The sequence below is a fragment of the Salvelinus alpinus genome, chromosome 29 (genome assembly GCF_045679555.1).
Source record: "Salvelinus alpinus chromosome 29, SLU_Salpinus.1, whole genome shotgun sequence".
NCBI classification, from domain to species: Eukaryota; Metazoa; Chordata; class Actinopteri; order Salmoniformes; family Salmonidae; genus Salvelinus; species Salvelinus alpinus.
This window is the reverse complement of record NC_092114.1, coordinates 39,199,442-39,221,989: the sequence shown is the minus strand read 5'-3', so window position 1 is coordinate 39,221,989 and position 22,548 is coordinate 39,199,442. Positions and strand designations below refer to the sequence as shown.

The 22,548-nt window shown below is 44.0% G+C and overlaps 2 protein-coding genes across 4 annotated transcripts; both read right to left on the bottom strand.

Annotated features, from left to right (window-relative positions):
• Positions 1-10,625, bottom strand: LOC139558994 (death domain-associated protein 6-like). The gene is made up of 11 exons (XM_071374569.1): positions 10,488-10,625; positions 9,352-9,605; positions 8,551-8,928; positions 8,255-8,386; positions 7,958-8,074; positions 7,520-7,751; positions 3,511-3,680; positions 1,725-1,884; positions 1,029-1,587; positions 783-915; positions 1-569 (listed from the first exon to the last, which is right to left on the bottom strand). Exons 1-11 carry the CDS (start codon positions 10,522-10,524, stop codon positions 510-512), a joined length of 2,232 nt encoding a protein of 743 aa, XP_071230670.1. The 5' UTR covers positions 10,525-10,625; the 3' UTR covers positions 1-509.
• Positions 10,626-14,232: 3,607 nt separating this feature from the next.
• Positions 14,233-21,622, bottom strand: LOC139558996 (tapasin-like). Of its 3 annotated transcripts, none has more exons than XM_071374573.1 (9): positions 21,445-21,622; positions 20,590-20,772; positions 18,479-18,727; positions 17,853-18,212; positions 17,268-17,591; positions 16,897-16,995; positions 16,720-16,748; positions 15,139-15,175; positions 14,233-14,803 (listed from the first exon to the last, which is right to left on the bottom strand). In XM_071374573.1, the coding sequence occupies exons 1-8, from the start codon at positions 21,500-21,502 to the stop codon at positions 15,164-15,166; spliced, it is 1,314 nt and encodes a 437-aa protein (XP_071230674.1). In that variant the 5' UTR covers positions 21,503-21,622; the 3' UTR covers positions 14,233-14,803; positions 15,139-15,163. The 3 variants fall into 3 exon arrangements, with proteins under 3 accessions (XP_071230674.1, XP_071230673.1, XP_071230675.1); XM_071374574.1 differs by having other exon boundaries at positions 14,781-14,916; XM_071374572.1 differs by having other exon boundaries at positions 14,233-15,175.
• Between the last annotated feature and the right edge of the window lie 926 nt (positions 21,623-22,548).

The window sequence follows — 22,548 nt, the reverse complement described above, 5'->3', positions numbered from 1 at the left end:
TTGATGTATAGATCCTGTATTGGCCTTGTATAAATCTAAGTTACAGTACTCCTGTGTTCAACTTGTTCATCTTCTATTGCCAGCATTCTAGCATACTAACACAGGCACCCATTCATTCACCCATCTAAAGTAATAGACAACAAAAAAAGAAAAAAAGTCAAATAATATCTAATTGAACTCATTTTTACAGCTAAAATACAAAAATAACCTGACGTGATGCTGCTCCCTCCCTGCTTAATCCAGACACTGAGGGGGAAAAATTGGCATATAAATATGAATGTAAACATTGGCGGTAAACTACCACGTCCGTCGCCAGTTTAAATCTGTAGTGAAAGGTTTGCCCTCTCCCGTCTGAAAATGTGTACATTTTCAAGAGTTCACATTAGCAGGCACTAGTTTGGAAGTCAAGTGGGATAGCCTGGTCTCAGATCTGTTTGTGCAGCATAAACAAGACCTGGTTTCAGACTAGTAATGGGAAGCGTGAACACCCAGTACGGTGGGGGCAGACGTTATTCCGAGTCCGATAGGACGATCACTTCGTCCGGGTCACACTGGGTGGCCACGTTGACCTGAAAATGACACAAAATGGACGTTGGTAAGAGGTCTGCATACTGTACAAACAAAGGTTTTTAGTGACATGTCATGGCTGCAGAGCATGTGCATGACACACAGAGGTGACAGATGTTTAGGGGTTTTAGAGGGGTGAGACGTGTTTCAGTGCAAGGGTATGATGTGCTGAGCATACGTGGGGAAAAACGTGTCGTGATATCATTTACTCTCACCTTGTTTTTCTTCGGTGGCGGGGTGGACTGGGAGCTGGTGACCATCTCCTGGGTGGGAGTGTCTGCCCTGGTGGAGTCTGCCTGCAGGAGGATACTGGTCACCACGCCCATGTACAGAGGGATGTCGCTCTCACTGCAGATAGAGAGAGAGAGACAATTCAGTAATCAAGTCTCCACAGTTGAAGATGGATAGATATTTTCCATGGACTTTTTTAAAACATAATTAAATGTGGGTGCTAGACTCACCTCCCATTGTGGTGCCTTAGATCCCCGTTGTGAAACTTCCTGGATTCCACCTCATCTTTCCTCCTTCTCTTCCTGCCTCTGGAGGTGTCTTTGGGACTGGGTGGCCTGGGGCTGCAATTTGCTGACCTCGTCTCAGTGATGACCGTGCAGGAGTCCTCATTGGTCGAAATCAGCACCGGTGACGGAGGCAAAGAGACCTGATTCGCCGCCATGGGGGAGGCTGAGGAGTCCTTAGTTTCCACACTAGTGCTTACAGACACAGCCGAAATGTGATTGGAGGAAACAACGTCTTCCTTTATGAAGTTGGTATGGGATGATTCGTTCCCCTTGTCGGCCTCCATCGCCTCTGATTGGCTGGGGCTGTCTGTGGGGGATTGGTCGACTAAGGAGGAGATCCGCGGGGTATCACCCTGGGAGACGGGGCTGATTCCTCTCGTCACAGAGTCTGTGTCCTCAGCGTTCTCTTCTTTCTCTCCTCCGTCCTGGTCTCCGTCACTCCCCCCATCCACCTCGGTTTCACTCTCGTTTGCAGCCTCTACCTTGTTGTCCTCCTCCTCCTCTGAAAAAAATAAAACTCAAATCAGTTGAAACTAGATTTTTATTTTATCCATCTATGTTGTCGCCAAAACCCAGGCCAAACCATGTTAAAAGACAATTTGAGAACGGTGCTATGTAAATGCAAATTATCATCATCACCTGGTCCTGCTTGTGCTTTGCTGGCCTGGATCTCTTCCTCGATGTCTGGATCAGACGACTCGTCGTCTTCATCATCCTCTTCCTCAGCTTGTTCCTCACCCTCATCCTCTCCCTTCGTCAAGGGATTGTCATCGGCTGTGGTGGCCTCCTGCGCCAATGACTGACACACAGAACAGACAGACAGTGAGTGGTGACACAAGTCCTTTATATACAGTTGAAGTTGGAAGTTTACATACACCTTAGCCAAATACATTTAAACTCAGTTTTTCACAATTCCTGACATTTAATACCAGTAAAAATTCTCTGTCTTAGGTCAGTTAGGATCACCAATTTATTTTAAGAATGTGAAATTTCAGAATAATAGTAGAGAGAATGATTTATTTCAGATTTGATTTCTTTCATCACATTCCCACTGGGTCAGAAGTTTACATACACTCAATTAGTATTTGGTAACATTGCCTTTAAATTGGTTTAACTTGGGTCAAACGTTTTGGGTAGCCTTCCACAAGCTTCACACAATAAGTTGGGTGAATTTTGGCCCATTCCTCCTGACAGAGCTGGTGTAACTGAGTCAGGTTTGTAGACCTCCTTGCTCGCACACACTTTTTCAGTTCTGCCCACAAATTTTCTATAGGATTGAGGTCAGGGCTTTGTGATGGCCACTCCAATACCTTGACTTTGTTGGTCTTAAGCCATTTTGCCACAACTTTGGAAGTATGCTTGGGGTCATTGTCCATTTGGAAGACCCATTTGCGACCAAGCTTTAACTTCCTGACTGATGTCTTGAGATGTTGCTTCAATATACCCACCTAATTTTCGTTCCTCATGACGCCATCTATTTTGTGAAATGCACCCATCCCTCCTGCAGCAAAGCACCCCCACAACATGATGCTGCCACCCCCGTGCTTCACGGTTGGGATGGTGTTCTTCGACTTGCAAGCCTCCCCCTTTTTCCTCCAAACATAATGATGGTCATTATGGCCAAACAATTCTATTTTTGTTTCATCAGACCAGAAGACATTTCTCCAAAAAGTACGATCTTTGTCCCCATGTGCAGTTGCAAACTGTAGTCTGGCTTTTTTATGGCGGTTTTGGAGCAGTGGCTTCTTCCTTGCTGAGCAGCCTTTCAGGTTATATCGATATAGGACTCGTTTTACTGTGGATATAGATACTTTTGTACCTGTTTCCTTCTGCATCTTCACAAGGTCCTTTGCTGTTGTTCTGAGATTTATTTGCACTTTTCGCACCAAAGTACGTTCATCTCTAGGAGACAGAATGTGTCTCCTTCCTGAGCAATATGACGGCTGCATGGTCCCATGGTGTTAATACTTGCGTACTATTGTTTGTACAGATGAACGTGGTACCTTCAGGCGTTCGGAAATTGCTCCCAAGGATGAACCAGACTTGTGGAGGTCTTGGCTGATTTCTTTTGATTTTCCCATGATGTCAAGCAAAGAGGCACTGAGTTTGAAGGTAGGCCTTGAAATACATCCACAGGTACACCTCCAATTGACTCCAATTATGACAATTAATTAGCCTATCAGAAGCTTTGACGGCCATGACATCATTTTCTGGAATTTTCCAAGCTGTTTAAAGGCACAGTCAACTTAGTGTATGTAAACTTCTGACCCACAAATTGTGATAGATTATTTCACTTATAACTCAATGTGTCTGTAAACAATTGTTGGAAAAATCATTTTTAAAGCAGATGTGGAAAAGCTTTGGCTGATAATAACAGGTGACAATTACAGAATTCCCACCACTTTTCTCCTTCTAGGTCTCTTACCTCTTTCTTCTGCCTGTCTCTCTCTATCCGTTTACTCCTCTCCTCCTCCTCCGTGTCGTCCTGCTTCAGGGCGTATTTGGAGATGACCTGCTCCAGGCTGGAGAGAGCCACCTCCCGGTTAGATCGCAGCTTACGGGCCAACGTGGGGTCCAACAGGGCAGGGTCAGTAGCTGGTAAGAGTGGGCAAAATGAAAGAGGGACAAAAAGGGTGGGAGTTAGTAACTTTGTAGTCAATCTTCCTAAATAGTTTTCCACGTTCGACCTGATATGCAATTTTTTTTTTAACTTTTATTTAACTAGGCAAGTCAGTTAAGAACAAATTCTTATTTACAATGATGGCCTACAAAAAGGCAAAAGGCCTCCTGCAGGGACGGGGGCCTGGGATCTTAAAAAAAAAAATAGGACAAAACACACATCACAACACTACATAAAGAGACAACACCATAGCAAGGTAGCAACACATGACAACACAGCATGGTAGCAGCACAAAACATGGTAGTAACATTATTGGGCACAGTCAACAGCACAAAGGGCAAGGAGGTAGAGACAACATACGGGTGCATACTGCTGTCACTGTATCAACTACCAGGTTTTCACAGCTTGGTGAAGTGTGTTACAGCAATTTTTAAATATATATATTTTTTTTTATCGATACAGCAACGTATCGGGATATTATATATATTTTTTACGTTATATCGTATCATTTTGACAATATCACAATATTATTTTTGCACTAGTTGGCTGTACCTGCACCAAAACTCCAGTATTTTTCCTTCATAGCTTGTTCTCCATCTAAATAGGGAGCCAATTGGTTTTCAGCACTTATTTCCATGACTGATCAAAACTTTCTCGTGGCTCTCTCTTGTCCCTCTGCAGCAGACAGATGGTGAACAATATGTTTGGAAAATCGGATTGTAATAAAATCACAGTATCTAATTGCAATACATATAGCATCGTGAGAATCACAATACATATTGTATCGACACCTAAGTATCGTGATATCGTATCATGAAAATGGATATTTGTAAACAGCTGGTGCACGAAATCTAAGGAAGTCTCTAGATTTTGCTCGCCTGAAGTAGAGTATATTGTGATAACTTGGAGGCCACACTACTTGCCTAGACAGTTTTCAGCTATACTTTTCGTGGCTGTTTATTTACCACCACAGACAGATGCTGGCACTAAGACCGCACTCAGTCAGCTGTATAAAGAAATAAGCAAACAGGTAACCACGCACACAGAGGCGGCACTCCTAGTGGCCGGAGACTTTAATGCAGGGAAACTTAAATCAGTTCTACCAAATTTCTATCAACATGTTAAATGTGCAACCAGAGGGAAAACAATCTAGATCCCCTGTACTCCACACACAGAGACACGTACAAAGCTCTCCCTCCATTTGGTAAATCCGACCACAACTCTATCCTCCTGATTCCTGCTTACAAGCAAAAATTAAAGCAGGAAGCACCAGTGACTCGGTCTATAAAAAAAGTGGTCAGATGAAGCAGATGCTAAACTACAGGACTGTTTTGCTAGCACAGACTGGAATATGTTCCAGGATTCTTCCGATGGCATTGAGGAGTACACCACATCAGTCACTGGCTTTATCAATAAGTGCATCGAGGACGTCGTCCCCACAGTGACTGTACGTACATACCCCAACCAGAAGCCATGGATTACAGGCAACATTCGCACTGAGCTAAAGGGTAGAGCTGCCGCTTTCAAGGTGCGGGACTCTAACCCAGAAGCTTACAAGAAATCCTGCTATGCCGTGCGACGAACCATCAAACAGGCAAAGCGTCAATGCAGGACTAAGATTGAATCGTACTACACCGACGCTCATCTTATGTGGCATGGCATGCAAACTATTATTGACTACAAAAGGAAGCACAGCCACGAGCTGCCCAGTGACACAAGCCTACCAGACGAGCTAAATCACTTCTATACTCGCTTCGAGGCAAGCTACACTGAGGCATGCATGAGAGCATCAGCTGTTCCAGACGACTGTGCGATCACGCTCTCTGTAGCCGACGTGAGTAAGACCTTTAAACAGGTCAACATACACAAGGCTGCAGGGCCAGACAAATTACCAGGACGTGTGCTCCAGGCATGTGCTGACCAACTGGCAGGTGTCTTCACTGACATTTTTAACATGTCCCTGATTGAGTCTGTAATACTAACATGTTTCAAGCAGACCACCATAGCCCCTGTGCCCAAGAACACAAAGGCAACCTGCCTAAATGACTACAGACCCGTAGCACTCACATCCGTAGCCATGAAGTGCTTTGAAAGGCTGGTAATGGCTCACATCAACACCATTATCCCAGAAACCCTAGACCCACTCCAATTTGCATACCGCCCAAAAAGATCCACAGATGATGCAATCTCTATTGCACTCCACTCCACACTGCCCTTTCCCACCTGGACAAAAGGAACACTTATGTGAGAATGCTATTCATTGACTACAGCTCAGCGTTCAACACCATAGCACCCTCAAAGCTCATCACTAAGCTAAGGATCCTGGGACTAAACACCTCCCTCTGCAACTGGATCCTGGACTTCCTGACGGGCCGCCCCCAGGTGGTGAGGGTAGGTAGAAACACATCTGCCACGCTGATCCTCAACACTGGAGGCCCCCAGGAGTTTGTGCTCAGTCCCCTCCTGTACTCCTTGTTCACCCACGACTGCATGGCCAGGCACGAGTCCAACACCATCATTAAGTTTGCAGACAACAGTGGTAGGCCTGATCACCGACGAGACAGCCTATAGGGAGGAGGTCAGAGACCTGGCCGGGTGGGGCCAGAATAACAACCTATCCCTCAACGTAACCAAGACTAAGGAGATGATTGTGGACTACAGGAAAAGGAGGACCGAGCACGCCCCCATTCTCATCGACGGGGCTGTAGTGGAGCAGGTTGAGAGCTTCAAGTTCCTTGGTGTCCACATCACCAACAAACTAGAATGGTCCAAACACACCAAGACAGTCGTGAAGAGGGCACGACAAAGCCTATTCCCCCTCAGGAAACTAAAAAGATTTGGCATGGGTCCTGAGATCCTCAAAAGGTTCTACAGCTGCAACATCGAGAGCATCCTGACTGGTTGCATCACTGCCTGGTATGGCAATTGCTCGGCCTCTGACCGCAAGGCACTACAGAGGGTAGTGCATACGACCCAGTACATCACTGGGGCTAAGCTGCCTGCCATCCAGGACCTCTACACCAGGCGGTATCAGAAGAAAGCCCTAAAAATTGTCAAAGACCCCAGCCACCCCAGTCATAGACTGTTCTCTCTACTACCGCATGACAAAAGGTACCGGAGTGCCAAGTCTAGGACAAAAAGGCTTCTCAACAGTTTTTACCCCCAAGCCATAAGAGTCCTGAACAGGTAATCAAATGGCTACCCGGACTATTTGCATTGTGTGCCCCCCCCCCACAACCCCTCTTTTACGCTGCTGCTACTCTCGGTTTATCATATATGCACAGTGACTTTAACTATACATTCATGTACATACTAACTCCATTGGCCAGACCAACCAGTGCTCCCGCACATTGAATAACCGGGCTATCTGCATTGTGTTCCGCCACCCACCACCCCCTCTTTTACACTACCGCTACTCTCTGTTCATCATATATGCATAGTTACTTTAACCATATCTACATGTACATACTATCTCAATCAGCCTGACTAACCAGTGTCTGTATGTAGCCTCGCTACTGTTATTTTTCACTGTCTTTTTACTGTTGTTTGTATTTCTTTACTTACCTATTGTTCACCTAATACATTTTTTGCACTATTGGTAAGTAAGCATTTCACTGTAAGGTCTACACCTGTTGTATTCGGCGCACGTGACAAATAAACTTAGATTTGACATCGTATCGTGAGGTCCCTGGCAATTCCCAGCCCTAGTGTGTAATTCTCTTTATTCTTAGACACAGACACAGAAAGACAGACTAACACACACACACACCTCCAACCAGGAATGTAGAGATGTGTGTATACTATATTCTCTTACCGGGTTTGTAGAGGTCTGTGAGGTGCGAGCCGAAGTTGTAGACCATGTCGAGGTGGCGTCTCTCCTGCAGTCGGTTTCCAGTCTCGCGGAAGGCGTCCTGGGAGATCTGGGTCAGCTGCCTTCTGCTGAGGTTGAGGCCGTGGCGCTCGTTGGCCCGACGCACATGCTGCAGGATGTCCGTGTAGTCGGGGGGATTCAGCTGGGCCTCGGGACTATTGATGAAACGCTCAATCTGGAGGTGGGGAGGGGTCAGAGTATATCGTCATGTTTTCATGTATTTATTTCCTAGTTATACTTATTTCCTTGATTTCTCTCATACTTTGGTTGGTTATAAAACTCATTTTCACCCGTAGTCTATTTAACAAAATGAGCAGTGGTCAAAAAGCATTGGGTTGTCAATAAACAATGAGTCGGTTGATTATGTCACGTGTTGGTTACCTTTCTGTTGACCTCAGGGTAGCGTGTCCCTTTGTATTGGATCCTCTGCTCGATCACTCGGCCTGTCAGACTGCTGCAGCCCTTCAGCTCACAGAGCTTATCATAGATCTTCATCATCTATACGAGAGAGATATTTTCAGTGGCTCAAAAAACAAAGTTGTTCCGCAGATACTTCTATCAAAGCCACGTACAGTTAACACATGTATTACTATGTGGCTCATGCAGGAATCAAACAAACCTCTGGTTTTACAAGCACCACACTCCAACCAACTGAGCGATTGGCCTTGGTGATCTGACCTTTCGTTTTAGCTTGTGCTCCTGGATATAGCTGGAGTCCTCCTCCTCCAGCTCGTTGACGCTCAGCTCCTTCTCCTGCAGTCGCCGGATCTCATCATTGTACATCTTCAGCAGGTTCTCCAGGTACGCAATCTGAGAGACCGAGAGTGATGGAGATATGCCTGGTATATTTCATCTAGACCAATACAATGCTTTTAAACCCTTGAGGGTGACCAAGTGCACACTTTCAAAAGAAAAGGAATGGGGATAAAGCTATAGAGAACTCATGGACACTGTCCATCTATGGTACTGCTGACCTGTCTCCGGGAAGCCTTCTTCGTCTTCTTCTCCTTCTCGTCCTCCTCCTCCTTCTCTTTCTGCTGCCCCGAGGTAGACGGTAGCTCCTCCGTCAGTGCCTCCTCTTCCATCTCCTCCTTCTTCTCCCCAGCGGAAGGCTCCACCTTCACGACACTCTGCCTCCTCTTGTCCGAGTGCTGTTTGAGGACGGTGCACAGCTCGTTGATGTAGACGAAGGTCTTGGTGCGGCTGGCCTGGGCGCGCGTCAGGCAGCGGCCCAGCGTGTTGCGGAACTCCACCGAGGACAGAAAGTCCGGTGAGGCCTTGGAGTGCTTTGCGTGCAGGAAGGTCATGACCTCGGGGCAGTCCTGCGTTTGGGCCGAGCAGTACTCTACAAACTGAACAAAGCGAGGCAGGGGAGTGAACGAGGGGGAGAGGTTTAGAGGAGTGTTCTTCAATCTTTGCACTGGATGGGACAGGGGGGTGGTGCCAGAGCGGGGGGCCCCAGGGGGAACTGTTCCAGCTCAATACAAGGGCTTAAGGTTAGTGGATTTGTTATAAATCAGGTGTGTTAGTGCTGGCCTGGAAAATAAGCTTACACACACTATGGGATTCGAAATACACTGATTAAGAAGTTCCAAATTTGAGAGTTTCATGCACAATCACGTTATGATTTCAGTGATCTGACAACATTGTGATGGACTAATAGCCAGCAAAGACTCAAAGCCACAGCAGCAATGTTGCTTGCCAGTGTTGCAGCGCAACTCATGTATTGTAGTGTGACCTTACCAAACATCCCCACCATCCATGTACCCTCTTACCTCAGTAAAGAGCTTCTGGTTCTCTGCTTGAAGAACGTGGCTCTCTTTCTTCACCGTGGCGAAAGGAGATTGGGTGATGTGAGTAGGAGAGGGCTGCTGGATTTTGGGGGGAGTACGCTGATTGGCTGAGAGTTTAGAGGAGGTGGTGGAGGAAGAAGGCTGAGGCCTCTCCTCCTCTTCATCATCATCAAGGATTACAATACTGTCCATCACTGCTGCTGAGGCAACCGCCATCAGATAGGGACTATTCTTTGCTGAGGAAAGGCAAAAACAATGGTGTCAAAATGATGCCTTGGGCAAATTCAAAAGTAACATACCACTGTTATCACTGTCATGCCATCTGAAACCTAGGCCTATATCCTGCTCTGTTTAGTGACTCCTACTGTAGTTCAAATAACAAGCTGTTGGTTTAGTGAGTCTATCTAATACAAGGCCTACGCCCTTCAACGTTTTGTTATATTTATGGTCAACCATTTTTACAATATGAGAATGACAAAGGATCAGGCGCAGTCACAAACACCCCTGGATAGCTCTGGCTAGGCCAGGGCTTGCTACACATTATCCAATGTAATCTCCACCCCTGTCCTTTTTCACAAGCACGAATCACAACAAATATAACAAACATTGTTTGTACGCTTACGTTATCTACAACGAAAATAGACTGGACACGGACCACCATCTCAGAGTCAGTAACGTTAACTAACTTAGCTAGGTAGCTAAACGTAAGGAACTCTTGCTAGCTAACCTAATTACTTAGCGCGTAACGTTAACTAGCTGAAGTGGAGAAGTATTGTGTGATTAAACGAGAAGGCGCTGATTGAAACCTATCAGGAAAATACCACATTTACTAGATTGTTTACTGTCAACCTCAACAACACTCCAAAAACCATTGTTGTGTGTGCTGTTGACTAGCTAGCTAGCATGCTAACGTCAGTTAGCAACAAGCTAACTTTAGCTGGCTGGTCAGGAAAGCGCCAACATCTCTGGGTAAAATGGTAGGGGTGTGACAAAGGCAACATGGAAACAAATACTTTGACTATCTTTATGTATGAAATGCAGATGTATATAATACAGCTACTGTTTTCAGACAGTGGTTAGACGGTTAGCTACGGACAAAACAATGATAGTCAACTTACGCGCTCGACACCGAAATTTCTCCCAGCTCGAGAACATTCATGCCTACCATTGGTTGGTTGTCATTCAGTAACGTCGTCGATCATTGGCTATTCACTTGAGTTTTGTCCAAATTGTCTGCATTTGCCGGTCAGCTTTTTGTGTTTCTGAAGACTGACAAGATACATATTGATAGCATTAACATAAAACATTATAATAATATATATATATATATTCCTATATATACTACCGGTCAAAAGTTTTAGAACACCTACTAATTCAAGGGTTTTTCTTTATTTTTACTATTTTCTACATTGTAGAATAATAGTGAAGACATCACAACTATGAAATAACACATATGGAATCATGTAGTAACCAAAAAAGGAAAACCTGGAATGCATTTCAATTAACAGGTGTGCATTCTTAAAAGTGAATTTGTGGCATTTCTTTCCTTATTAATGCTTTTGTGCCATTCAGTTGTGCTGTGACAATGTAGGGGGGTATACAGAAGATAGCCCTGTTTGGTAAAAGACCAAGTCCATATTATGGCAAGAACAGCTCAAATAAGCAAAGACAAACTACAGTCCATCATTACTTTAAGACATGAAGGTCAGTCAAAACAGAACATTTCAAGAACTTTGAAAGTGCAGTCGCAAAAACCATCAAGTGCTATGATGAAACTGGCTCTCATGAGGACCACCACAGGAATGGAAGACCCAGAGTTACCTCTGCTGCAGAGGATACGTTCATTAGAGTTACCAGCCTCAGAAATTGCAGCCCAAATAAATGCTTCACAGAGTTCAAGTAACAGGCACATCTCAACATCAACTTTTGATAGCGTGCAAAGCTGTCATCAAGGCAAAGGGTGACGATGTGAAGATATAGTATCTCAAATATAAAATATATTTTGATTTGTTTAACACTTTTTTGGTTACTACATGATTCCATGTGTGTTATTTCATAGTTTGATGTCTTCAGTATTACTCTACAATGTAGAAAATAGTTTTTTTTAAATAAATTTAAAAAAGGGGTTCTAAAACTTTTGACCGGTAGTGCATGTATATATATTATTATTATAATGTTTTATGTTAAGGCTATCAATATTTATCTTATCAGTCTCAGAAACTATTTGGACAAAACACAAGTGAATAGCCAAATATGTATACATTTGTTATCTTTATTTGGGATCAGGGAAGGCCATGTAGCTTAAAGTGATACGGCCACTGGAGATAGAGGGGAGGGCTGGTGGGTCTGGGCAGCTGTTGATGTTTGTATGATGTCGTCGTTTGTATGTGTATTTTCTGTATTGTTGATAAAATATCAAATAAAATAAATAAATAGGGATCAGGGATTAGGCAAATACAGTTGCGATACTTGCAACTGAGAGTACAACCATATGGTAAAAACTAGCCAAGAACTCATCTCCACGATTTACAATGAGGTTGAGTAGCGGTGAGTAGGGGCTGATTGCACCGGTCAGTCGATACTTGTAAAAGTGTCCATTCTTTAATGCCTACCTTGTACCTATATATGTCCTGTGTATCCCCGTTTTTTCCTTTGGGCACTACAATCCATAGTTTTTGATAAAAGTAGTGTTTTACAGGACCTCTGCCAAGGGATCCGTTGTTCGTTAAAATCCTCAAGAGTCTATTACCGCACCTGTGCATCAATCTACGTAATAAATTTAAAAATCCCCATCAAAATCCATAAATTTAAGCTAGAAATATGTTTTTTTGTTGTTGCATGGGCTGCGTCTCAATCCACCAGATCCGGCTATCCCCATCGGTGGTGGAAGGTAGCCGAACTACAGGGGTTTTTGTCAGACCATGAGACATCCCGAAAATAGGTCTTCTCACGAAAACATCTGAAAAGTCCAAACGGGTCGGCCTACAAACTATGACCACTCTATGGAAAGATGAGACTCGCAAGAATACGATGTGTTCCCTGTTTTGCTCTACGGTGTTCTCCGTTTAGCTCTACGACCCCCACAAGTCTGAAATTGGTAATACTGATGTGCCAACTTCTGTCTCTAGTGTCTGAACCGTTTTGGGGCTACTTAAAGGCATACTTAAACTCAGAGCAGCCCATCATTGCGCGGCAGATTTCTTTTGTGTTGGAAGGGGCTGCGTTTATCAAAAACTAGGAATTACAGCAGCAAAATTAACGCAGTTACACAGGACCAACAAATGTACAAGGTATGCATTAAAGAATGAACGTTTGTACAAGTATCGACTGACAGCAACTTGATGTCCACACTCATCGCTGCTCAACGCCATTGTCGAGTTGAGTTTAGTCAGCTGGGTTAAAACCAAAGAAAAACATCAAGTAAGTATGTGGTGGCATATTTCTGCTTTACCAAATGAGGAGAGTTACAAACTACACACCAGTCTCCAGAGCCTCCCGTCTGTCCTGAGCCGCCTGAGCCGCCCGTCTGTCCTGAGCCGCCTGAGCCGCCCTGAGCCGTCTGTCCGGAGGCGCCTGAGCCGCCCGTCCGTCCGGAGGCGCCCGTCTGTCCTGAGCCGCCCTGAGCCGTCTGTCCGGAGGCGCCTGAGCCGCCCTTCAGTCCGGAGGCGCCTGGGCCGCCCTTCAGTCCGGAGTCGCCTGAGCCGGTCCTTCAGTCCGGAGGCGCCTGAGCCGGCCTTCAGTCCGGAGGCGCCTGAGCTGCACTTCAGTCCGGAGGCGCCTGAGCCGCCCTTCAGTCCGGAGGCGCCTGAGCCGCCCTTCAGTCAGGAGCTCCTCAGTCCAGTGGTGCCCTTTATTAGGGTCCCCAGTCCAAGGTCGGCGGTGAGGGTCGCCGCTCCAAAAATGCCACTTAAGCGGGCTAAGACTATGGTGGAGTGGGGTCCACATCCCGCGCCAGAGCCGCCACCGCGGATAGATGCCCACCCAGACCCTCCCCTATAGGTTCAGGTTTTGCCACACCTTTGGGGGGGGGGGGGGGGTACTGTCACGCCCTGACCACAGATTGCTTTGTATGTTTCTATGTTTTGTTTGGTCAGGGTGTGATGTGGGTGGCCATTCTATGTTGTATGTCTAGGTTGTCTATTTCTGTGTTTGGCCTAGTATGGTTCCCAATCAGGGGCAGGTGTCAGTCGTTCTCTGATTGGGAGCCAGATTTAGGTAGCCTGTTTTTCTTTGTGTTTTGTGGGTGGTTGTTTCCTGTGTCTGTGTTATTCACCATACGGGACTGTTTCGTTTTCGTTTTGTATTTCACGTTGTTATTTTGGTATTTCTTAGTGTTCAGTTAATAAACCGAATATGGACACTTACCACGCTGCGCATTGGTCTTCCTCTTCTCATCACTACGACGATCGTTACAATGAAAGATATCTATAAAACATAGCAGACAGTTACTGCTGTGTCAACAGTTCTCATTGTAAAGACCAGTGTCTGGCCCTCCTACTCCAAACTGGAACCCGTCTCACCCTGGTACAGTATAGCACAGAACCATTAGCTCATGTTCTCTGGAATTCTCTTTAGGCTTTATTACCCAAAGACATTGTAAATCTCCTCCGTCAGTGCTATCTCATAGAGGCCCATCCTCAATGAAACACACACACAATACTCTATTCTGTCAAATAAAACAACCATTATAATGCAATACAAGCATTATAACATAATCTTGCAATTTTCCACGACAAGTATTCACATCCTCGAGTCAAGTTGTGTAGAAGCAGAAGCACCCCTAGTCAAAAGGTCCTAGGATTTTCATATGATACGTACTTCTTATCTACTTATCACATGACCAATAACACAGCAAAACTGTCCTGAAGATGAACAAAGGCTTTATTACATCCCATCACAAATAGTCTTCATTTACTCAAAGTTGTTGCTCATTCCTGACAACACATTAATCTAACAACTCTGATGTGATGGTAGGAACATCAATAAGAAAAAACGATTCACAGTAGCCTATACTGTCTATACAAGGCAAGAAATAATGAAATATTACCCAAAACAAACAAAATGAAAACAATATATAAACACACTTCCATGATGAAAAAAATCTATATTCCAATTGAAAAGATTACCTTCAGAATGCATAGAAAGCAAATAATGATAGGGTTCAATCTTTAAATACAGGGTCCATTAACCAATTAGAACCACTAATAACACAACATAAAATTATCTGCATCCACATGTACACACGCTCATATGCAAAAGTCTCTTAGTCTCCTAGTGGTTAGAGCATTGTGCCAGTAACCGAAAGGTTGCTGGATCGAATCCCCGATCTGACAAGGTAAAAATCTTTTGTTCTGCCCCTGAGCAAGGCAGTTAACCCACTGTTCCCCAGGCGCCGAAGATGTGGATTTCGATTAAGGCAGCCCTCCGCACCTCTCTGATTCAGAGGGGTTGGGTTAAATGCAGAAGACACATTTCAGTTGAATGCATTCAGTTGTACAACTGACTAGGTATCCCCCTTTTCCCTTCTTCGAGAGATTAATTCTCACACTGTTGTAAAACAGTATTTTAATTTGTCAATATTTAAATCAGTCATCTATTAAGATATGTTTTACAATGAAAATATTTTTTAACATATTCTTGTAAGATAAATTAATTGGCAACTGCTGTCAGAAACTAAATATCTTATTTACATGTACCACCTTCCACAACCTTCCACAAACTGTACACATTTATTCCTGAAATTCCATCTTTGTTCCATTACATACTCACCTGGAAATCCCAGGTGTTTCCACATTTACTTCACTTTCTGTAATTGAGAGAGGATAAGGATGAGCCCAATGTGTGTAAACTAACAGACAATGGGAGGAATCCAAAGATCGAATTCAAAATTCACTAATACACAAAAGATAATGTCATCATATTATATAGTAATCCAGGGGCTGGACTTTTAACTAGAGGGATACAGCTTGAGATAAAAACATTTTTGGGCAAGACAGTGTTAGTTGGGAAATATACATAGATACAGTGCATTCGGAAAGTATTCAGACCCCTTCCCTTTTTCCACATTTTGTTACGTTACAGACTTATTCTAAAATGTATTAAATAAAAAAATGTCCTCATCAATCTACACACAATACCCCATAATGACAAAGCGAAAACATGTTTTTATAAATTGTAACAAATGTATTAAAAATAAAAAACAGAAATACCTTATTTACATAAGTGGTCTCCATCATTCTTAAATGGAAGAAGTTTGGAACCACCAAGACTCTTCCTAGAGCTGTCCTCTGCTTGCCTGGCCAAACTGAGCAATTGGGGGAGAAGGGCCTTCGTCAGGGAAGTGACCAAGAACCCGATGGTAACTCTGACAGAGCTCCAGAGTTCCTCTGTGGAGATAGGAGAACCTTCCAGAAGGACAACCATCTCTGCAGCACTCCACCAATCAGGCCTTTATGGTAGAGTGGCCAGACGGAAGCCACTCCTCAGTAAAAGGCACATGACAGTCCATTTGGAGTTTGCCAAAAGGTACCTAAAGGACTCTCAGACCATGAGAAACAAGATTCTCTGGTCTGATGAAACCAAGATTGAACTCTTTAGCCTGAATGCCAAGCAACGTTGCTGAAGGAAACCTGGCACCATCCTTACAGTGATGCATGGTGGTGGCAGCATCATGCTGTGGGGATGTTTTTCAGTGGCAGGGACTGGGATACTTGTCAGGATCGAGGGAAAGATGAATGGAGCAAAGTTTAGAGAGATCCTTGATGAAAACCTGCTCCAGGGCGCTGAGGACCTCAGACTGGGGCGAAGGTTCACCTTCCAACAGGACAACAACCCTAAGCACACAGCCAAGACAACACAGGAGTTGCTTCGGGGCAAGTCTCTGAATGTCCTTGAGTAGCCCAGCCAGAGCCCGGACTTGAACCCAATCGAACATCTCTGGATAGACCTGAAAATAGCTGTGCTGTGACGCTCCCCATCCAACCTGACAGAGCTTGAAAGGATCTGCAGAGAAGAATGGGAGGAACTCCCCAAATACAGGTGTGCCAAGCTTGTAACGTCCTATCCAAGAAGACTCAAGGCTGTAATCACTGCCAAAGGTCCATCAACAAAGTACTGAGTAAAGAGTCTTTTTATTTTATACATTTGCAAAAATGTTTGCTTTGTCATTATGGGGTATTGTGTGTAGATTGATGAGGGGAAAAAAACAATTGAATCCATTTTAGAATATAGCTGTAAAGGAAACAAATGTGGAAAAAGTCAAGGGGTCTGAATACTTTCCAAAGGCACTGTACATAGTAGTTACATGTAACTACAAAATATGTCTGACAACATTTATTAAAGCGTAATTACCTTCTCTTGTGCGTTAGCATCATCGAACCCTATAAAGACAAGAAAAGGACAAGCATTAGATTGACAAATCAGATCCAAATTCATTCTTTGGATGGACACAGTCGCTTTACGGCTTCAACATCTTACGTTACATTAGTGTAGTTTTTGTGTATCTTAGTTCAAACTGATTGTAGTTACCAGAGCCAAAAGTCCAGGAGACAACCTTGATCAAACCATAGATCCCCAGGGCCACAGCAACCATCGCCATATAGTCCTCAATGGAGGGAGCACTGACACCTGATTGAGGTGAAGCGAGAGGGAGTCAATTTAAGACATACGCATGAGTGTTGTATCAAGTCAAATATATTTGACTTTTCAGATCAATATAATTGCATATCAGTAAATATACTAGTATGCCTAGAGACACTGACCATAACCACAGATCTAGGATCAGATGACCTTACCCCAATCCTAACCTTTGCCTTTACGGGGATAGAAATATCTGGCTCTGAATCAGTGGATAGGGGTAACATCCATAAACTTAATGCAGCTCTATTAAATTCTCTCACCAGTGATATTGAGGGTGACGCTGGCCCGCCGGGTGCCTCCACGGTGGACAGCCACACAGGTGACCTCCCCGCCGCGGTCCAGGTCCAGCTTGGCTGAGTCCAACTCCACACGGCTGGTCTGGCTGTAGGTGCTGTCTGGGCCCTGTCTGTGGCCCGTCACGCTGCCCTGGCCCAGGGGCCTGACCCTACCGTCTGGCCCTGTTAACACCCAGCGGAACTCCAGGGAGAGGGGGTAGAATCCTGACGCCTCGCACTGCACCGTCACCACCTGGCCGGGCACGTAGAGAGGGAGCGGGGAGGGGAAGATGGAGAGGGAAGGAGGCTCTGGGAGAGATAGAGGGAGAAAGAGGAGGGAGAGAATGAGGAAAGATAGGATAATACACACGTATGGCATGTAATCTAAGGACATTTAGTTGACCATGACATACCATTATAAGACTGTACTGTATAAGGAGTTGCAGTAGTTATTTCAGTGAATAAATATGTAAAGACAAAAGGGGTTGAGATTCGACCAAACAGTTCTGAAACAAACATTGCAATGGTTTAGTATTGGCCGACTAAACAAGCGTATTCATCTCTCCTCACCTACAATCTCCAGCTCCACTGCCACCTGAGCCAGGAGATAGGGCAAGTACACCGTGCAGATGTAGGTTCCTGAGTGGCGCACTTCAGCTTCCTGCAGGATCAGTGATGCATTTCCTGTCTCGTGCAGAGCCGTGAAGTCTAGCCTCGCTCCCTCTTCCTGGGTCTCTGCAAATCGGTCACTCTTGCCGTCGTAGGCCAGGACCAGACGGCCATCGCCCCTGAACTGGTAGCGCCACTCCACGGCGAAGCCAGAGACAGAGAGAGGAGAAGAAGCATCCACCCAGAACCCACAGTCTAGAACAACCGGTTCCCCGAGTCTGGAACGGATCATGAAGGTTCTACTGGAAACACTGAGCACCACTGAGAGAGAGGAGTAGGAGAGAGACGTTACACTTTAATACTACATTACCTGTGATATTACGTGGTAATAAACATCACAGGTTGCTATACTTCCTCATGGTGTATGACAAATTCATTTAAATTATGGTTAATAATAAGTCATTATCACTGTGGTGAGTCATGTTGATTAGAAATCCATCTTTATCACTTGTAATGGTTATATATGACAATCTGTCTGACGTTTACAACCCTTGCTCAAGAAGAATGTCCTTCCTTTTCAATCATACCCTTGGGTTCCTTGGTTGCCGTGGGAGCACGCATGACATTGGAGAGGCGCAGCTGTCCGTCAAAGCCCTGCAAGGCAGCAGTGTACCAGTCGGCTTGCAGGTAGATCGGACTGTGGGCAGAGTCCGTGAGTGAGGCTGTCCATTGGACGGTGGATGGCTGGGGCATGAAGGGGTTGATCTCACACTGTGGCTTCTGGACTGAGCCTTCTGGTGGGTGCAGAGAAGAACTGCAGAGAGTAGCTGCTGGGTCTGAGGAGAGAGGAGGAGATTTGTCTATTGAAGTTATCCTTTCAATTAAATAACATGTCTTTTTCTGAAAAGCTCTGCCTAAAATGGCAACGCTCTTGTAGCCTTGTATAATTTAAATTACAGGCTTGGTGTCACACCAAACTGACTGACTGCACCTGTAACAGCCACTGGTTTGTCACTCAAATCAGGCATAATTTCTAAAGAGATTGTCCTATTTAATACAGTTGAAGTCGGAAGTTTACATACACCTTAACCAAATACATTTAAACTCTGTTTCACAATCCCTGTCATTTAATCCTAGTAAAAATTGCCTGTCTTATGGCAGTTAGGATCACCACTTTATTTTAAGAATGTGAAATGTCAAAATAATAGTAGAGAAGGATTTATTTCAGCTTTTATTTCTTTCATTACATTACGAGTGGGTCAGAAGTTTACATACACTCACTTAGTATTTGCCTTTAAATTGTTTAACTTGGGTCAAACTTTTCGGTTAGCTTTCCACAAGCTTCCCACTTTAAGTTGGGTGAATTTTGGCCCATTCCTCCTGACAGCGCTGGTGTAACTGAGTCAGGTTTGTAGGTTTCCTTGCTTGCACACACTTTTTAAGTTCTGCCCACAAATTTTCCATAGGATTGAGGTCAGGGCTTTGTGATGGACACTCCAATACCTTGACTTTGTTGTCCTTAAGCCATTTTGCCACAACTTTGGAAGTATGCTTGGGGTCGGTCATTGTCCATTTGGAAGACCAAGCTTTAACTTCCCTGACTGATGTCTTGAGATGTTGCTTCAATATATCCACATAATTTTCATTCCTAATGATGCCATCTATTTTGTGAAGTGCACCAGTCCCTCCTGCAGCAAAGCATCACCACAACATGATGCTGCCACCCCCGTGCTTCACGGTTGGGATGGTGTTCTTCGGCTTGCAAGCCTCCCCCTTTTTCCTCCAAACATAATGATGGTCATTATGGCCAAACAGTTCTATTTTTGTTTCATCAGACCAGAGGACATTTCTTCAAAAAGTATGATCTTTGTCCCCATATGCAGTTGCAAACCGTAGTCTGGCTTTTTTATGGCGGTTTTAGAGCAGTGGCTTCTTCCTTGCTGAGCAGCCTTTCAGGTTATGTCGATATAGGACTCGTTTTACTGTGGATATAGATACTTTTGTACCTGTTTCCTCCAGCATCTTCACAAGGTCCTTTGCTGTTGTTCTGGGATTGATTTGCACTTTTTGCACCAAAGTACGTTCATCTCTAGGAGACAGAACACGTCTCCTTCCTGAGCGGTATGGCGGCTGCGTGGTCCCATGGTGTTTATACTTGCGTACTATTGTTTGTACAGATGAACGTGGTACCTTCAGGCATTTGGAAATTGCTCCCAAGGATGAACCAGACTTGTGGAGGTCTACAATTTTTTTTCTGAGGTCTTGGCTGATTTCTTTTGATTTTTCCATGATGTCAAGCAAAGAGGCACTGAGTTTGAAGGTAGGCCTTGAAATACATCTACCGGTACACCTCCAATTGACTCAAATGATGTCAATTAGCCTATCAGAAGCTTCTAAAGCCATGACATCATTTTCTGGAATTTTCCAAGCTGTTTAAAGGCACAGCCAACTTAGTGTATGTAAACTTCTGACCCACTGGAATTGTGATACAGTGAATTATAAGTGAAATAATCTGTCTGTAAACAATTATTGGAACAATTACTTGTGTCATGGACAAAGTAGATGTCCTAACCGACTTGCCAAAACTATAGTTTGTTAACAAGACATTTGTGGAGTGGTTGAAAAACAAGTTTTAATGACTCCAACCTAAGTGTATGTAAACTTCCGACTTCAACTGTATATAACAATAAATACTGACCAGTGACGTAGTAGACTCTATCATGGTCTGTAGATGGCCCCTGCTTTGACCTGGTTTCTTCACTGTCTGGGTCTGTATTGATGTAAAGTAGTGACTTCTCCTGGCTCATAGCAGCATGGAAGCTCCCACCTGGTTTCTCCTGGACAAACCAGCACTCCAGAACTGGACAACTTGCTCCATAGACTGGAAGAGAGAAGGATGAGGGAGTTGTGTGAATGTGGGTATGTGAAAAAACAGAATTAAATAGAACAAAACTGTATCTCTATGGGTGAAGTGATGTAGACTAGTGTAGAATAAGGATGGGTATGAAAAGGCAATCAGAATAGAAACAGGTTATTGACTAATGATACATGCTTAGCATTAAGACTGTGAAAATAACTATAAATCTCTATACAACTGCATGTAAATGAATATGCCAGCTTTATGTAGGGCTGTTTTGCCCGTGTGCATTTTCTACAAGGTATATGTTATGCAAAGTATCTATTCTTAAATCAGCAGTTAAACCAATAACAAAGCGACCTCCCCACCACTGTTTCAGGGGAATGGGGCTGGAGAAATGCGACCACTCTAGATTATATTTTGTGTTCTGATGGGATACGACATTTGAACTAAGCTCATGATCCATTTATAAATGATATTCTTCAAGAATCAATGGGTACATATCATTAATTTATAAGTCCAAAAATGGATGTAGCAGCTGCTGATTGCCCCTTTAACTCAAGAAAGTTGTTTTCACTTATTGTAATTAGCTACAACCTAAGGTTAATTGGGTATACAGAAGATACAGTAACCGTGCCACCAGTAACACATCCACCACCAAATCAAATGTGCCGTAAGAAAAGCTGACCAATTTACCGTGCATGAAGTAACTAAAGGCAAGGAAGGATTGCAATATTGTTGATATATTGGTCATGTTAGTTTTCGACAGTGTCCTCGACTATTCTGTAGTCTGATGGATGAGAAAAAATATGGAGAAATATGTCTTCAGTCTATGTCTTGAGTTCCACTGTAACTCCCCACAGCAAACTCTACTTTCACTTTCATTTTGCAGACAGACACTGACATGCGCATAGCCAGACGAGGCATAGACAAAGCACCATGGTATTCAGTAAAAAAAATTGTCCAGTATGTACGGTTTAGAAACTACGGAAGAGTATTAGGGCCAAGTGAAGATTTTAAAAATTAACAGTGACAGGTGGTACTTGGATTCTTATTTTTTGCACTATAGTACTTTAAAAAATGAAAATATTTCTAGAATAGAGTGGCAATATTTCAACTTCGAGAATAAAGTCGAAATTACATTTCGTGAATAAAGTGGCAATATTTCAAGCATAAACTCGACATTTAATTTCGTGAATAAAGTCAAAATGTTTAGAATAAAGTCGCAGTTCTATTTCAATATTAGCATAGGGTATTTGGTTCAATGCATGTCTCCCTGGCTGCCTTTTGCTGTGCGCGCCACCGTTGAAATGCCTGAGGTTGTCTCTTTTAGCACATAATAACCATATTATTATAAGTAGGCCTATTAGGACCTGGAAGAAGTTGTGAAGAAATAAACAAACTCCGTGGTAAAACTAAGTCAATACACTGATTTTATGAGGGACAAATGCAAAAACGTGAAAAATAAATTGAGTTCCAAACTCAGAGAGCTTGTGCACACATTGCAGAATGCACAATCAACACAAGATGGCGCTCCAACACTACACCGCTCACCAGAATGGTCAAGATCACACGATTTCTTAGAAACAAGGATTTACGTAATCTGAGGACAACAAACGGAACAGTACATAGCTCAAGAGAGCTATTTCATGTCAGGCACGCATGCACACACAGATTTGTGATGACAGGCAACTTCTACGTGACGGAGTATGGTGAAGTTGCCTTAAAAACGCTGATTTTAGGGCAGTTTATAATCTTCCCCACAATGGTTAAGATTAGGGGGGAGGAGAAGCTGATCCT

Excerpts from the sequence above, each read along its gene's own strand:
- LOC139558994 (XM_071374569.1), bottom strand. The coding sequence starts at position 10,524 with ATGTTCTCGAGCTGGGAGAAATTTCGGTGTCGAGCGC. Across the intron at positions 1,588-1,724 it reads CAAAGCACAAGCAGGACCAG|AGGAGGAGGAGGACAACAAG; the intron begins GTGATGATGATA and ends TATTTTTTTCAG. Across the intron at positions 570-782 it reads CGCCACCGAAGAAAAACAAG|GTCAACGTGGCCACCCAGTG; the intron begins GTGAGAGTAAAT and ends TGTCATTTTCAG.
- LOC139558996 (XM_071374572.1), bottom strand. The coding sequence starts at position 21,502 with ATGACCAATATATCAACAATATTGCAATCCTTCCTTGCCTTTAGTTAC. Across the intron at positions 16,996-17,267 it reads CGTCACCCTCAATATCACTG|GTGTCAGTGCTCCCTCCATT; the intron begins GTGAGAGAATTT and ends CACCTCAATCAG. Across the intron at positions 16,749-16,896 it reads CTCCTGGACTTTTGGCTCTG|GGTTCGATGATGCTAACGCA; the intron begins GTAACTACAATC and ends TTGTCTTTATAG.